Genomic DNA, 16,457 nt, shown 5'->3' with positions numbered 1-16,457 from the left:
TCTCCAAAGCATTTGACACTGTACCACATAAAAGGTTAGTATATAAAATGAGAATGCTCGGACTGGGAGAAAATGTCTGTAAGTGGGTAAGTAACTGGCTCAATGATAGAAAACAGAGGGTGGGTATTAACGGTACACACTCAGATTGGGTCACTGTCACTAGTGGGGTACCTCAGGGGTCAGTATTGGGCCCTATTCTCTTCAATATATTTATTAATGATCTTGTAGAAGGCTTGCATAATAAAGTATCAATTTTCGCAGATGACACTAAACTGTGTAAAGTAATTAACACTGAAGAGGACAGTATACTACTACAGATGGATCTGGATAGATTGGAGGCTTGGGCAGATAAGTGGCAGATGAGGTTTAACACTGACAAATGTAAGGTTATGCACATGGGAAGGAAAAATGCAAGTCACCCGTACATACTAAATGGTAAAACACTCGGTAACACTGACATGGAAAAGGATCTAGGAATTTTAATAAACAGCAAACTAAGCAGCAAAAACCAGTGTCAGGCAGCTGCTGCCAAGGCCAATAAGATAATGGGTTGCATCAGAAGGGGCATAGATGCCCGTGATGAGAACATATTCTTACTACTTTACAAATCACTAGTCAGACCACACATGGAGTACTGTGTACAGTTCTGGGCTCCTGTAAACAAGGCAGACATAGCAGAGCTGGAGAGGGTCCAGAGGAGGGCAACTAAAGTAATAACTGGAATGGGGCAACTACAGTACCCTGAAAGATTATCAAAATTAGGGTTATTCACTTTAGAAAAAAGACGACTGAGGGGAGATCTAATTACTATGTATAAATATATCAGGGGTCAGTACAGAGATCTATCCCATCAGCTATTTATCCCAAGGACTGTGACGAGGGGACATCCTCTGCGTCTGGAGGAAAGAAGGTTTGTACACAAACATAGAAAAGGATTCTTTACGGTAAGAGCAGTGAGACTATGGAGCTCTCTGCCTGAGGAGGTGGTGATGGTGAGTACAATAAAGGAATTCAAGAGGGGCCTGGATGTGTTTCTGGAGCGTAATAATATTACAGGCTATAGCTACTAGAGAGGGGTCGTTGATCCAGGGAGTTATCTGATTGACTGATTGGAGTCGGGAAGGAATTTTTTATTCCCCTAAAGTGGAGAAAATTGGCTTCTACCTCACAGGGTTTTTTGCCTCCTCTGGATCAACTTGCAGGATAACAGGCCGAACTGGATGGACAGAGGGCTTTTTTCGGCCTTATGTACTATGTTACTATGTTACTATTATGGCAAGAAAAAAGCAGCTAAGTAAAGAAAAACGAGTGGCCATCATTATTTTAAGAAATGAAGGTCAGTCAGTCAGCCGAAAAATTGGGAAAACTTTGAAAGTAAGGGCTATTTGACCATGAAGGAGAGTGATGGGGTGCTGCGCCAGATGACCTGGCCTCCACAGTCACCGGACCTGAACCCAATCGAGATGGTTTGGGGTCAAAAGGGCCAACAAGTGCTAAGCATCTCTGGGAACTCCTTCAAGACTGTTGGAAGACCATTTCAGGGGACTACCTCTTGAAGCTCATCAAGAGAATGCCAAGAGGGAGCAAAGCAGTAATCAAAGCAAAAGGTGGCTACTTTGGAGAACCTAGAATGTGACATATTTTCAGTTGTTTCACACTTGTTTGTTATGTATATAATTCCACATATGTTAATTCATAGTTTTGATGCCTTCATAGTCATGAAAATAAAGAAAACTCTTTGAATGAGAAGGTGTGTCCAAACTTTTGGTCTGTACTGTATGTGTATTTATATTAATTGTCATTGGAATCCTGCCTGTGATGATAATGATATGTCTGCTGGAACAGGAAGTCTCAGTTATTCTCATTATTATTAGGCTTATTGGTCTGTGCAAAACCTGCAGGTACTTTTAAAAAAATATACATAGTGACATGGGAAAAAAAAACTATAAATATTCTTAAAAATGTATATTTTGTTAACTTTTAGTGTTTTTTTGAGAAAAGGAAATGCTACCATCCCCTGCCTGGCCGAAAAACTCTCCAAAGAACTTGTGAATCACATTGCAGTAAGTAACAGTGTGCAATAATTAGGACTAAATTATTATCTGTACAGGCAAGATCTGTTTTTTCTTTCGACAGGAAAACTTAATCTAGGGGGAAAAAAAATTGAAAAACTTGCCCTGTTGTTTATTAGTGTGCAGGATTTTCTGTCTTGTAAAGATACCAGAGCACAATGGTGACTAAGGGACTTTGTTGAATGGGTAATGCAAAGCATTCCTGGTCTCCTATTGTAGACAGGGTGGTGAGGGAGGGCTACTGCTGCAGCCAGGTGCCTTACTGCCAGGTCTGATCTGAGGCTAATAAGAAAGACTCCTCCTAGGACACAGACTCATCTTCTCACTTATATTTTTTGTTCTGCACAATAGAGAACGTTACCTGGTATAGATTATCAGGTCAAAATCAAACTACGGGAAGCAGAAAATCACCTGAACCAGATTGGCAGAGGGGTCCCTGACACAAAGGAAGAACAGATTCACTATTTATTATCTGTAAGTATTGCAGGATATGCATGATTTCTATAAGCTGAGTTGTCTTGAAACTGATGAAGGGATGTGTTAGTTGACATGATTGTTGACTGTTTCCAGAAGCAACCAGCATAAGAGTTGAATGCAGTTTTAGATTATCATCCAGCCTGTATTCTATCTATCTATCTATTTATCTATCTATCTATCTATCTATCTATCTCGTATCCTTCTATCTGAAATTAGTTTTGGGTCTGATTCGCCCACTTTTTTTTTTAAAACTGTTTTGATTCAGGTAAAAATTAAATCTGCTCCAATTACCCTGAATATTTTTTACATATCACTCTCTAGTCTCCTAAGACATATCATGCTTGATCGCATCCAGTGGCGTACACACAATCCATGGGGCCCCAATGCGGAACTGATCCATGGGGCCCCCTCCCCGTCGATGCCCCCTCCCCAACCAGCCGCCGCGCATGTGTGTGCGTATGTGATATATATATATATATTATACTGTATACAAGAGGATGATATTCGGTATAACCCACGGTATTCCCACGTGAAACCAGCTCTGATACATTATGTAGCAGAGCTGGTTTTGTCATGCATTTCTTTTGCCTTCATATGTATTATATAGACTAGTAGCTCAGAATTGCAGCAATATCCATTTACTATTACTGCCAGAACATGTTGGGTGTAGTAGTTTCAGCCCAACTGGGCAGTCAGAGGTTGTAGGCTACAGAAATATAGCAGAGTTAGTTATAAAGCCATTGATAGCCAATGAAATATTTTACCATATGAAGGCAAAAGAAATCCATGACAAAACCAGCTCTGCTACATCCAAGCATATACTAGAAGCTCAATAGAAGTGCCTACACAAAAGAGCTGCACCCCAAGAGAACAGAAAAATAAACATTACTTCATAGCACATACATTACTTCATAGCACATACATTACTTCATAGCACATACATTACTTCATAGCACATACATTACTTCATAGCCTTCTCCCTGTCCCTGCATCTCAACGTCATGTCCAAGCACGCCGCACCGCTTGCCGGGGAGGAGACTCAAGGGAGGGTAGGGCTGGCAGCAAGGAAACTCAACACTGGGGGGCGGGCCCCGGCAGTGGCGTAGCGTGGGTTGCCAGCACCCGGGGCAAGCCAAAAATTGCGCCCCCCCCCCTACCCCAGGCACACCCCTTTTAACAGATACTGTAGTAGATGTCACCTGCAGTCCTATGTAACACCACAGATAACACAGTGATAACTCTGAGTACAGATAATGTAGTAGATGGATAGATGGTAAAATCTGTAAAAAAGGGCCCCTAGAATGCCAGGGCATTCAATGAGGGGCATGGCGAGTTCATAGAATTTTTTTTTTTTTGGCACAAGTTAGCGGAAATTGATATATTTTTTTTTTTCTCACAAAGTCTCCCTTTCCGCTAACTTGGGACAAAAATTTCAATCTTTCATGGACTCAATATGCCCCTCACGGAATACCTGGGGGTGTCTTCTTTCTGAAATGGGTTAAAATGTGGGGTATTTATACTGCCCTGGCATTCTAGGGGCCCTAAAGCGTGAGAAGAAGTCTGGAATATAAATGTCTAAAAAAATTTACGCATTTGGATTCCGTGAGGGGTATGGTGAGTTCATGTGAGATTTTATTTTTTGACACAAGTTAGTGGAATATGAGACTTTGTAAGAAAAAAAATAATCATTTCCGCTAACTTGGGCCAAAACAATGTCTGAATGGAGCCTTATAGGGGGGTGATCAATGACAGGGGGGTGATCAGGGAGTCTATATGGGGTGATCACCCCCCTGTCATTGATCACCCCCCTATAAGGCTCCATTCAGATGTCCGTATGTGTTTTGCGGATCCGATCCATGTATCAGTGGATCCGTAAAAATCATACGGACATCTGAATGCAGCATGACAGGGGGGTGATCAATGACAGGGGGGTGATCAATGACAGGGGGGTGATCAGGGAGTCTATATGGGGTGATCAGGGGTTCATAAGGGGTTAATAAGTGACGGGGGGGGGGGTGTAGTGTAGTGTAGTGGTGCTTGGTGCTACTTTACTGAGCTACCTGTGTCCTCTGGTGGTCGATCCAAACAAAGGGGACCACCAGAGGACCAGGTAGCAGGTATATTAGACGCTGTTATCAAAACAGCGTCTAATATACCTGTTAGGGGTTCGGAGGTGGTTAATAATAAAGAGGGGGCCAGTACATTAATAATAAAGAGGGGCCATTACATTAATACTAATATAATGGCCCCCTATTTATTATTAATATAATGTCCCCCTCTTTGTTATTAATATAATGGCCCCCTCTCCCCTCCTCTCACCTAATTACACAGGGTGGGATTTAGACTGTCACTCACTCTGGGTCGCTTGAATCACTCTCTGCCTGGAGTCTGGACTTCATTCTTGCTCCGGCTACTGGCTCTGCACTCACTGCCTTTCCCGCCTGGAAGGTGGGCGGAGCCTATCGGGAACTGCCGTGATTGCCCCGCCCCCTCTCCCCTCCTCACTCTGCTCTGCAGCCGGACGCTGCCCGGGTTATACAGGCACAGCACTACTGCAGGGCGGGTCCACAGGCGGCCGGGGAGGAGACTCAAGGGAGGGTAGGGCTGGCAGCATAGAAACTCAACACTGGGGGGCGGGCCCCGGGCCGGCCGCCCGCCCGGGATATACAGGCACAGTACTACTGCAGGGCAGGTCCACAGGCGGCCGGGCCCCCTGGAGTGCCGGGCCCGGTCGCAAGTGCGACCCCTGCGACCCCTGTATGTACGCCACTGATCGCATCCATAAGGAGAAATAGTACCCTAACCAAGCCCCAAAATTCCCAAAACCAATCACAAAAAATTGTTTTTGTTGGAATTCAAACTTTTTTGGGAAATTCAGGATTAAAACCCACGTGCAAGAGACCCTGTCTAGGACCCCCAGGTTGGGATTTACTGATCTAATTTTTTAACATGCACCTTTTGTTTCCTCCCATCAGAAAATCCAAGCATTTACAGAAGGAATCAGCAAAGTCATAAATGGAGATGAGGAAGGAAGCAGCCAAGAATTGAATCTTTTCTTAAATTTGCGAAGACTTTTTAACATCTGGGAAAAGTCTATGCAGGATTCATGTGCAGGATGTAAGTACAAGACATAAGATAAACAGTTGCTACCAAAGACTGATCCATTGTAACAAATGGCATTTGTGTCAAAGTGGGAGAGGTCTGTTTAGCCTATGAACACTTATGCATTATTTCTGCTAGTAGCCACCACTAGGGGGAGCCAAAAGCATTTATATTGCCCTCTAAGATTTCAATGGGACTAGTATAAAATTATATGTAGAGCGCTCCCCCTAGTGGTGGCTAAATCAGTCAGAAATTTATTGTGTAGAGGGAGTCTGTCAGGTGAATTTTACAGTACCTACCAAACAGATCCCAGTGCTTGTTAGGGGCCTCAGATACCTGTAAACACATACCTTTGTGGGGGATCTCAGCTTACTTATTGCCATGAAAATGAACGTTAATCTGTTATTCAAATTAGGCGGCAAGTTACCTTGGGGTGGTCCTAGTCCTGGCAGGTGCTCTGGATCTTGCTTGTAAACCCTGTCCAATGACATCTGCTGCCCTTTTCCAACATCACTTCTCCCTAGTTGAAATTTTGAACAAAGGCCTCGCCGACAGCACCCCATGCACCAGTCACTCATCCCGTGTGAAGATATGTTCTAAAATGAGACTGAAATCTCCAATTCTTGCGTCCGATATTTCTAGGAATAATAAAAAATCTTAATGTTTTAGTTGTAAAAGAATTAAAAAATGGAAAAAGAGGAGACGAGAACCAGTATCGGGGCCGCGAGCTCATGGGATTCATCAACTACAGGAAATTCGAGAACATTTTAAGGAATCATATAATGACATTTCAGGAGCCGGCTGTCTGTCTGTTACGATCGGTCACTGGTAAGGATGGATCCGATAAGTAGGGCACCGTTTTAGGTTGGGAATGATAGTTATTTCCCGCTTTACCTATAAAAGATGGATATACAGTGCCTTGAAAAAGTATTTTTTCACACTTTTTCATGCTACATTTACAAACTTAAATGTATTTTATTGGGATTTTATGTGATAGACTAAGCTCCGGCATTCCAGCTGTGGGAAAGCTATAACTCCTAAGATCCTGCACTTGCTTGACTGTTCTCAGAACTTCATAGAAATGAATGGAGCATGCTGGGAGTCGTAGTTTCACCACAGCTGGAGTGTCAGTGGCAGGGGCGTAGCTAAAGGCTCATGGGCCCTGGTGCAAGAGTTTAGCTTGGGCCCCCCTTGTGGCCAGGGGCAGGGAAGCACATAGCCTTTGTGCTGCCTGAAGCAAAAATGTAAAGGGCACCACCCATGCCAAATTCTTGCACTTTCTATAATACCAGTGTCTTATGTGGTACAAGGGTCTTCGGGCCCCTCAGGCTCCTGGGCCTGGTAGCTACTGCTACCTCTGCACCCCCTATAGTTACACCCCTGGTCCGTGGTTAGCCATCACTGTGATAGACCAACACAAAGCAAGTGAAAAAAAAGATACATTGTTTTAAAAAAAATATATCATATGAAAAGTGTGCATTTGTATTCATCTCCCTGTACTCTGATACCCCAAGTAAAATCTAATGTGACTAGAGATGAGCGAATTGAACCAGACAAAGTGGAATTCGATCCGAATTTCAGGGAAAATTTGATTCGCAACAAATACGAATTTCCTCGCGCTTCGTGGTAACGAATTGCAATTGTTCCTAAAATGGCGGCTACAAGTGTGAGAACATGGGGCAAGGAACTCTAGGAAGGCGGGCTGACCCATAATGCAATGCATGCAACCAATCAGCAGCCAGCCCTGTGATGTCACAGCCCTATAAATAACCTACAATTAGCCACTAGGGCTTATTACCTAACTTGACCCAGATTGACAATTGACAAATGCTAAAATATAACTTTTATTAATGTGTAAAAAACTGTGAGCACTAAATAAAGTGTTTTAAAATAACTGTTCCCTGAGTGCAGACTTGTTCTTGCGATTGAGGCCCAGAGTGGGGCTTATTAGTAAGCCCTCTAAATTCCCGCAGCCATCTTGGATTCAGACATTTTCCAGCCTTCAGAGTGCAAGGACATACATTGCAGGCGCTAGAATGAGTTATACTGAAAACCTCATTCTGAAAAAAAATCGATTTACAAGTGCAGGGAAACATTATTTGGGGATCCAAATAGCCATTATACAGCTTTGTTCTTGTTATTGGGGTGCAAGTGCTATGTTGAAAAGCCTTTTGTGGCTTATATCTGTGGAAAAAGACAAATATTTACACATTTCACTTCTGCAGTTATATGTGAAGAAAGAGTTTAGTGGCCTATTTCAGTACAAAAAGGAAAAATATATACACATTTCACTTCTGCAGTTATATGTGGTGAAAGCGTGAAAAGTGAAAAATAAAAATATATTCTCAGTTTACTTCGGCGGTTATTTGTGTTGAAAGCTTTTAGTGGCCTATTTCAGTACAAAAGGAAAAATATATTCTCAGTTCACCTCGGGGGTTATATGTGTTGAAAGCATTTAGTGGCCTATTGCTGTGCAAAAAGAAAAATATATTCTCAGTTTACGTCGGCGGTTATATGTGTTGAAAGCATAGCTGGGAGTCAGCAGGGTGGCAGCAGTGGGAGGTCGGGAGCCAAACGTGCCTGGGGTAGACTACCTGCTTCGCAGCAGCCTACCTGCCTGGGAAGTAGTGGTGCAGGGGTTCACGGAAGCAGTGGCGGTAGCAGTCAGTCAGTGCGGACTGTTGGGGGAAAAATCACCTACTCGGCGGTGTGGCAGTTTTTTGTTAAGCCGCCGGAGGAGGTTAACATGGCCATATGTATAATATGTGGGCAGAAGGTGAAGCGTGGCCAGGGTGCCAATTTTGGCACCACAGCCCTGCATCAACATATGAGGCGTCAACATATGTGGTATCCTGATGCTGCTGCTGCTACTGCCATCTCCACACTATGTCACCTTTCCACTCTGTGGTATCCTGCTCCTCCCATCTCCAAACTATGTTACCTTGCCAATCTGTGGATTCCCCCTGATACTGCTGCTGTCGCCACCTCAAGACTCTGCCATTGTGCCACTCTGTGGCCTCCTCCTGATGCTGCTACTGCCACCTCCACACTCTGTCATTGGGCCACTATGCGGTCTCCTCATGCTGCTGCCAACTCCAGACTTGGTTATTGTGCCACTCGGTGGCCTCCTCATGCTGCTTCCACCTCCACAATATCTCATCACCGTGCTACTCTGTGGCCTCCTCATGCTGCTGTCACCTCCACAATCTTTTGTCATCGTGCCAGTCTGTGGCCTCCTGATGCTGCCGCCACCTCCACACTCTGTCATTGGGCCACTCTGTGGTCTCCTCATGCTGCTTCCACCTCACCACTATGTCATAGGTCCACTCTGGATTTCTCATGCTGTTCCCACCCTCCCCACTTCATGACTGGACCACTATTTTGCCTTTCGGCCTGGCTGACATAATCATTTATTTGACCTTTCTTCTGATCTGTCAGAAGGTAGGAAAAATGAGACACTTAACGGGTCCTGTCTGTGTAGCAGCTGTAAGGCCTGTATGGTCCCATCAGAATTGGCTTATGTTTTGGAAGCCAAAAGCAGGAGTGGGTACAAAACACAGAAGACATGCAAATATTCCATTCACGTGTCATCTCTATTTTAGATCCACTCTTGTTTTGTTTTTTGGCATTAGCAATACTGATAGATTACTGACCAAATGCTGACCGAGCGAAGGCGGATGCTCAACAGACAGGATCCGTTTTTTGTGGGTTATTGTTCTGATGGATCAGAGGAACGGCAAATTAATCAGTGACTCTGTCCGGGGGGCTCTACTTGTATACGCGTTTAATAGAACAGGTTCTGTAGACACCTATGTGGAATCAGCTGCTGACGGTGTAAAAGGAGTGCACTTCTTCTTGGCACTAAGATCGATCTGTAAGGTTGAGTTCATACTTGACTTATTTGGTCAGTTTTGGTCCCGTGACTGCCCAATTAAGTGAAGTGTGCAGTGATTCTAAGAGAGATGCCTGTCATCTGCGTGTCATACGGACTCACAGTATTATTTTACTACCAAAGTAGACTCCCTATGCGTGTTACTACAAGGCACCACTATAAAGGCTCTTAGCAGCCAAGAAAGAGCTGTTTATTAACGTAATTCGCCGAACCAGCGAATAGAATTTAAAAAAAAATTGCTTATCTCTAAATGTGACCAATTGCCTTCAGAAGTCACCTAATTAGCAAATAGTCCACCTGTGTGTAATTTATTCTCAGGATAACTAGAGTTGTTGATCGAAGGCCTCAACGGTTTGTTAGAGAACATTAGTGATTAAACAGCATCATAAAAACCAAGGTCAGACAGGTCAGAGATAAAGTTATGGAGAAGTGTAAAGCAGGGTAAGCTTATAAAAAGGTATCCCAAGCTCTGAACATCTCAAGGAGCACTGTTCAATCCATCATCCGAAAATGGAAGGAGTATGGCACAACTGCAAACCTACAGATGCAGCCGAGCTAAAATTGACTCTGATAACATATGGCACAATGTTATCTTGGTTATCTCATGACGTCATATATCACTGCGTACGAGATTTCACACGGGACCTTCAATTTTTTTTACCCTATTTCAGGGAAAATCGATTCGTTATCACGAGGAAATTTAGCTTTCTGGCAAATCGAATTTTCCAGGAAATTCGGATCAAAGTCCACTTCAGACAGTTCGATTTGCACAACACTAGCATTAACCTTAAAGTATAGCTTGGCTGCATCTGTACCAAGACATGGCTGTCTACCTAAAATGCAGCACAGGCAAGGAGAACACTAATTAGAGAAGCAGCTAAGAGGCCTATGGTCACACTGGATGAGCTGCAGAGATCCACATCTCAGGTGGGAGAATCTGTCCACAGGACAACTATTAGTTACAGTTGTGTTCAAAATTATTCAACCCCCAATGCTGTAAAGGAATTTAGTGTACATTTGTAATTGTGTTCAGAATGAAATCTTACAAGGACTTTTTAAAGAACCAAATGCAATAAGAAGAGTCGACTGCAGTATGCCCAAAGTCATGTGGACAAACCACAAAAGTGTTCTGTGGACTGATGAAACAAAATTAGAACTGTTTGGGCCCATGGATCAACGCTATGTTTGGAGGAGGAAGAACAAGGCCTATGAAGAAAAGAACACCTTGCCTACTGTGAAGCATGGCGGGGGGTCAATCATGCTTTGGGGCTGTTTTGCTTCTACAGGTACAGGGAAGCTTCAGCGTGTGCAAGGTACCATGAATTCTCTTCAGTACCAGGAGATATTGGATGAAAATGTGATGCAGTCCGTCACAAACCTGAGGCTTGGGAGACGTTGGACCTTTCAACAGGACAATGATCCCAAGCATACCTCCAAGTCCACTAGAGCATGGTTGCAGATTAAAGGCTGGAACATTTTGAAGTGGCCATCGCAGTCACCAGACTTAAATCCGATTGAGAACCTCTGGTGGGACTTAAAGAAAGCAGTTGCAGCGCGCAAGCCTAAGAGTGTGACTGAACTGGAGGCTTTTGCCCATGAAGAATGGGCGAAGATACCCGCAGATCGCTGCAAGACACTTGTGTCAAGCTATGCTTCACGTTTAAAAGCTGTTATAACTGGAAAAGGATGTGGTACTAAGTACTAAGATTGAATGTCACTTGGGGGTTGAATAAAACTGATAATGATGTGAGCACAGAAAAGACATTTGTGGATATTTCATTATAAATGTTATGTTATATTTGTCTGACTTACAAGGGCCTCTTTGATTTAATTGTAAACAAGATGACTGAAATGATCAAAATCAATGTCAAACTGGCCAAAACATTCAATTTCAATGGGGGTTGAATAATTTTGAACACAACTGTATGTACTCCACAAATCTGGCCTTTTAGAAGAGTGGCAAAAAGAAAGCATTTTTGAAAGCAAGCCATAAGAAGTCCCGTTTGCAGTTTGCCACAAGCCACAGCAAACATGTGGAAGAAGGCACTTTGGTGAGATGAGACCAAAGTTGAACCTTTTGGCCTAAAAACGCTATGTTTAATGGAAAACTAACACTGCACATCGCCCTGATCACACAATTCCCACCATAAAACATGGTGGTGTCAGCATCATGCTGTGGGGAAGCTTTTCTTCAGGGACAGGGAAACTGATCAGAGTTAATAGGAAGATGAATGTAGCTAAATACAGGGCAATACTGGAGGAAAACCTGTTAGAGGCTCCAAAGACTTGAGAGGTTCACCTTCCAGCACGACAACGACAATAAACATACAGTCAGAGCTACAATGGAATGGTTTAGATCAAAGCATCTTCATGTGTTAGAATGGCCCAGTCACAGTCCAGACCTAAATCCCATTGACAATCTGTTAAGAAGCTTTTTTTCAAAGAACAATGGGCCGAAATTTCAGCCTCTACATGTGCAAAGCTGGTAGACATACCCCAAAAGACTTGCAGCTGTAATTGCAGGGAAAGGTGGTCCTACAAAGTATTGACTAAGGGAGGCTGAATACAAATGCACGCCACACTTTCCAGATTTTTATTTATAAAAATTTTGTAGACCATGGGTCATTTTCTTTTTACTTCACACATACTTGCTACTGTGTTGGTCTATCACATAAAATCCCAATCAAATACAATTAAGGCCTCCTGCACACGAACATTTGTTTTCCCCGTTTCCATTCCGTTTTTTGCGTTCCGTATACGGAACCATTCATTTTAATGGATCGTCCAAAAAACGGAAGGTACTCCGTATGAACATGTCCTATTATTGCCCGCAAATCACGTTCCGTGGCTCCATTCAAATCAATTGGTCCGCAAAAAAAAAATAACGAATGCATATGGAATGCATCCGTATGTCTTCCATATCCGTTCCGTTTTTGCGGAACCGTCTATTGAAAATTTTATGCCCAGCCTAATTTTTTTATGTACTTACTGTTTAGACATTATTGTATGCTTCCATTTCCATTTGCGATCCGCAAAAAACGGATCACAAACGGAAACCAAATGGAAAAATGGAACAGCAAAACGGAACGGAAACACAACAGAAACAAAAAACTGAACACAGGATCCGTTAAAAACGGACCGCAAAATACTGAAAAAGCCATACGGTCGTGTGCGGGAGGCCTAAGTTTGAGGGTGAAACATGAAAAAATGTGGAAAAGTTCAAGAGGTATGAATACTTTTTCAAGGCACTGTATTTACTCTCAAGGGGTGGTTCTAACATTTTCCCACTTCTCACCTATTGAATTTAATAACAAGACAGTATACTGTACACTCCTGAACTCAAGGGCGTAAATAGAAAAGAAAAGGTTGGACTCCAAAGTAAATTTTGACAATCGCCGATACAGTCATATAATCAGACCCGTTGGGAGGAGTAGATGAAGACAGGCCGGGGGATTATCCTCAGCCGTGCACTCTTCTACTCAGTCCAGCAGGCAATGTCACTGCACAGCCATGGAAGGAGGTCCGGGCCGTATAGGATGACGGACATTGCCTGGGCCACGCATGTGCAGAAGAAAGTTCTTCGTAGCATAGTGTTCTTTTTAGATACGCAAAGTCAAGTCAATCCAGAGAAGCACTTAGGATGAGTAAACCACCAGGAATGAGAGCCAGTCAACAACATAGCAAGTCTATAAGAATTTCACTTGATTTCTTTTTTATGTTACATTTAGGCCTCATGCACACAACAGTTGTTTTTCTCGGCCTCCGTTCCGTTTTTTTTTTTTTGCGGATAGGATGGGGACCCATTCATTTCAATGGGTCAGCAAAAAAATGCTGATAGTTCATCCGTTTGTGTTCCGCGTCCATTTTCCGTGTTTCCCTTCAGCAAAAAAAATAGTGCATGTCCTACTTTTTTCACATTTACGGACAAGGATAGGTATTTATTACAAGGGATCTGTGGAAAAAAACGGATCCTCCCAAAAAAACGGATGCCGCATCAGTTTTTTTTTTTCCGGACGCACAATTTGCAGGGGCAAAAAACGTCTATCGTCTGCGTGAGGCCTTATCATGAGGTGCTTTTAGGAGGAATTTGTAGGATTCATGCAATCGTTCATTCCCCGCTCCCATCATACAGTTACAATAGCGTCAGCAGGACATGCGTTGTTCATGTGGTGGTCGTAAGAACTGGAGAGGGTGAAATCAGGGCCAGGGACAGCAGCTGCTCACTTCTCAGTAACTCCAGACGGTCACTCACAGGTTTTAAGGGAGATTGAAGCAGGTTCAGTTTGGGTAGGATCGAGTTGTGTCCGAATCAGACTCCTAATTCAGACAAATCGGACCCAAATCCAATTACTTGTAGTCCCAGCTCTGCTGAACGTAATGATACACGTTGTTTCATTCTGGAGAAAAAAAGGACTTTTAATCCATATGAAAATGAGCAGTTAAGTGCACCAAGGGTGGGCCCAAACCAGTTTGTGCACCTTTGCTCCTCCTGCTTCCTCTGCCAGACCCTTTCTCTCCTTCTTGATTTGAAGAGCCAGGCAAGATGACTATGCAGGAACCCAGGGGTGCACCACCAATGAGGCCAGGTGAGGCGATCACCTCAGGCAGCACCAGGTAGGGGCAAGAGGGGAGTCAGCCGAGGGGCCATGGGCTAAAGGGAAGGAGTTAGATTACGAAAGTTGGGCGCCGTTTCTGTTTTTCGCCTGAGGAAGCAGAAAGGCTAGGTGCACCTCTGCAAGAACCTGACCCTGTCAATCAAGAAGGATATGGATGGGCTGGGAGAGGAAGCAGGAGGAGCAAGTGTGCAACCTCAATGCACCTATCTGCTCATTTGCATATGGATTAAAAGTTCTCTTTTCCCAAAATAAAGCAGTGGATCACTTAGTTAAAGGTATCATTACATTCAGCCGAGCTGGCCCTACAAGACATTGGTCCTGGTTTATCAGTGAATCTTGGTGACAGGTTCCCTTTAATTCTATATAGTTATGGATAGGCACTCTTCACCTGGAATAACTCTAAGACTTGATTATCCTTAGATACTTTTTAATATCCATTCCTTAAAAAGCAAGACAAAACTATTGCCCCAAAATTTATTTGTAGTTTCTTCAAATATATATAGTAAAAATAAAAATAAATTTAAAACAAGATACTAAAACACATCAGTAATACCAACATGCTCCTTTCTACATCAACATCCAATATGGCTGTATAGATCACTGCTGCCGTTATATAGGGTTGTCACATATGCAATATGGCAGTTGGCTATGTACAGCTGTCTTCTTGTATATTATAATGCAATATGTATTGACATATGCAATATCGTGTAAATGTGCTATTTGCACATATAGTTTTGTTAGTTGATGAAAGTTTGAATAATATTAGTGCCGTTTGTATTATGTCCACAACTTCTTTCATCCGCCTGGAGATTGTTAGCATCCCCTCATTGATTCAGTAGTCATAAAGTTCATGTACTCACTGTTGGTGGATAGTGACGTCCCACGTGGTGATGCTACCACTTACCTCCACCTCTCTTCATGTCTGTGCTGCAGTCCCGCTGTCTGGATCGGGGTAACTCACTCAACATCGGCGTCCCACGTGATGCAGCGGGTCCCATTTAGACTGCTGGGAAGCTTTTTTTAAGTTCATATGATTATGACCAAGTTCTCCGTGGTGCGCTCCACTTTAGTTCTTATTTTTCTAGTATATACCGTATTTCCTTGGTAGGGTAAATCAATATTCACAAGTGGGTTTTGTTTTTCAAAGGATATCCTAGTTCAAACTTGTTCAAAGTTTCATTTAATGGGGGTATGTGATAATTCACCTATACCAATGTTCATAACATATAGTTAACATATAAAAATTAAAAAATAAATAATTAAAAATACATAAAACTGAAAAAAAAATATATATATATATATGAAAATTGGGAAATGGTAAATGCAAGTAAAATCATAGAGGCATAGTTCAATATAGATACATGCCTGGCTATTCATATTTTATCTGTGTCTTTTAACCCCTATATACTGTATATCCCATTATTCGTAATGAATTATTTTCTCGTGTATTTTTCTTTTTTTCTTTTTCTTATTTTCCTCATTCTATACTTCTATATTAAATTGATGAACTATTTCTTGTAGCTACATATTCATCAGAAGTTATTGCATATTCAGATGTATTGAGTGGGGGCCTGCCGCCGAGGGGAGATCGGAGTGCTGGTAAAACAGCCTGACTCCGATTTCCCATCAGCGAAGGGCACCCACCTCAAATCTACAGAAAACCGAAGAGTTCTAATTCAGCGTTAGAAGGATCCGGCAGGCAGTTCCGTTGCCGGAACTGCCTGCCGGATCCGGAAATCCGTATGCAAACGGATATCATTTGTTTCCGGATCCGGATGCGGATCCGTCTGACAAATGCATTGCAATACCGGATCCGTCTCTCCGGTGTCATCCGGAAAAACGGATCCGGTATTTATCTTTCTCACAGATTTTCAAGGGCTGCGCATGCGCAGACCGGGAAACTGGATCCGTTTTTCCGGAAATCCAGCAAGTGTTCCGGAATTTTGGCCAGAGAAAATACAGCAGCATACTGCGGTACTTTCTCCGGCCAAATACCGTAAAAGGGACTGAACTGAAGACATCGTGATGCATACTGAACGGATTGCTTTCAATTCAGAATGCATTGGTACGGCCGCTATATCGACGACCTGCTGTTTGTATGGTCAGGCGATGTGACGGCCGTACCGCTGTTTGGAGATTACCTCAATTGCAATACTTGTAACCTCAGCTTTGTACTTAGTCATAGTTGTTCTAGCATCCCGTTTCTTGACCTTATGCTTTTAGGTGAAGTTGAGAGGTCTTCTGTGAGCACCTGCACCTACCGTAAGGAGACATCTGGCAACACCACTCTCCTAGCCG

General features: G+C 43.0%; 1 protein-coding gene across 9 annotated transcripts in view; it reads left to right on the top strand.

The window, feature by feature from the left end:
* LOC120994463 (interferon-induced GTP-binding protein Mx2-like) overlaps positions 1-16,457 on the top strand; it is a 143,809-nt gene that overhangs the window by 102,138 nt on the left and 25,214 nt on the right. For all 9 annotated transcript variants that reach the window (XM_040423057.1, XM_040423051.1, XM_040423053.1 and 6 more), the window contains 4 exons: positions 1,985-2,063; positions 2,424-2,546; positions 5,525-5,666; positions 6,321-6,479. In XM_040423057.1, the coding sequence (XP_040278991.1) occupies positions 1,985-2,063; positions 2,424-2,546; positions 5,525-5,666; positions 6,321-6,479 (503 nt within the window). The remainder of the gene's footprint in view (positions 1-1,984; positions 2,064-2,423; positions 2,547-5,524; positions 5,667-6,320; positions 6,480-16,457) is intronic.

Source organism: Bufo bufo, chromosome 3 (assembly GCF_905171765.1).
Source record: "Bufo bufo chromosome 3, aBufBuf1.1, whole genome shotgun sequence".
Classification (NCBI taxonomy): Eukaryota; Metazoa; Chordata; class Amphibia; order Anura; family Bufonidae; genus Bufo; species Bufo bufo.
Note: the sequence above shows the minus strand (reverse complement) of the source record. Positions and strands in the feature narration are given on the sequence as shown.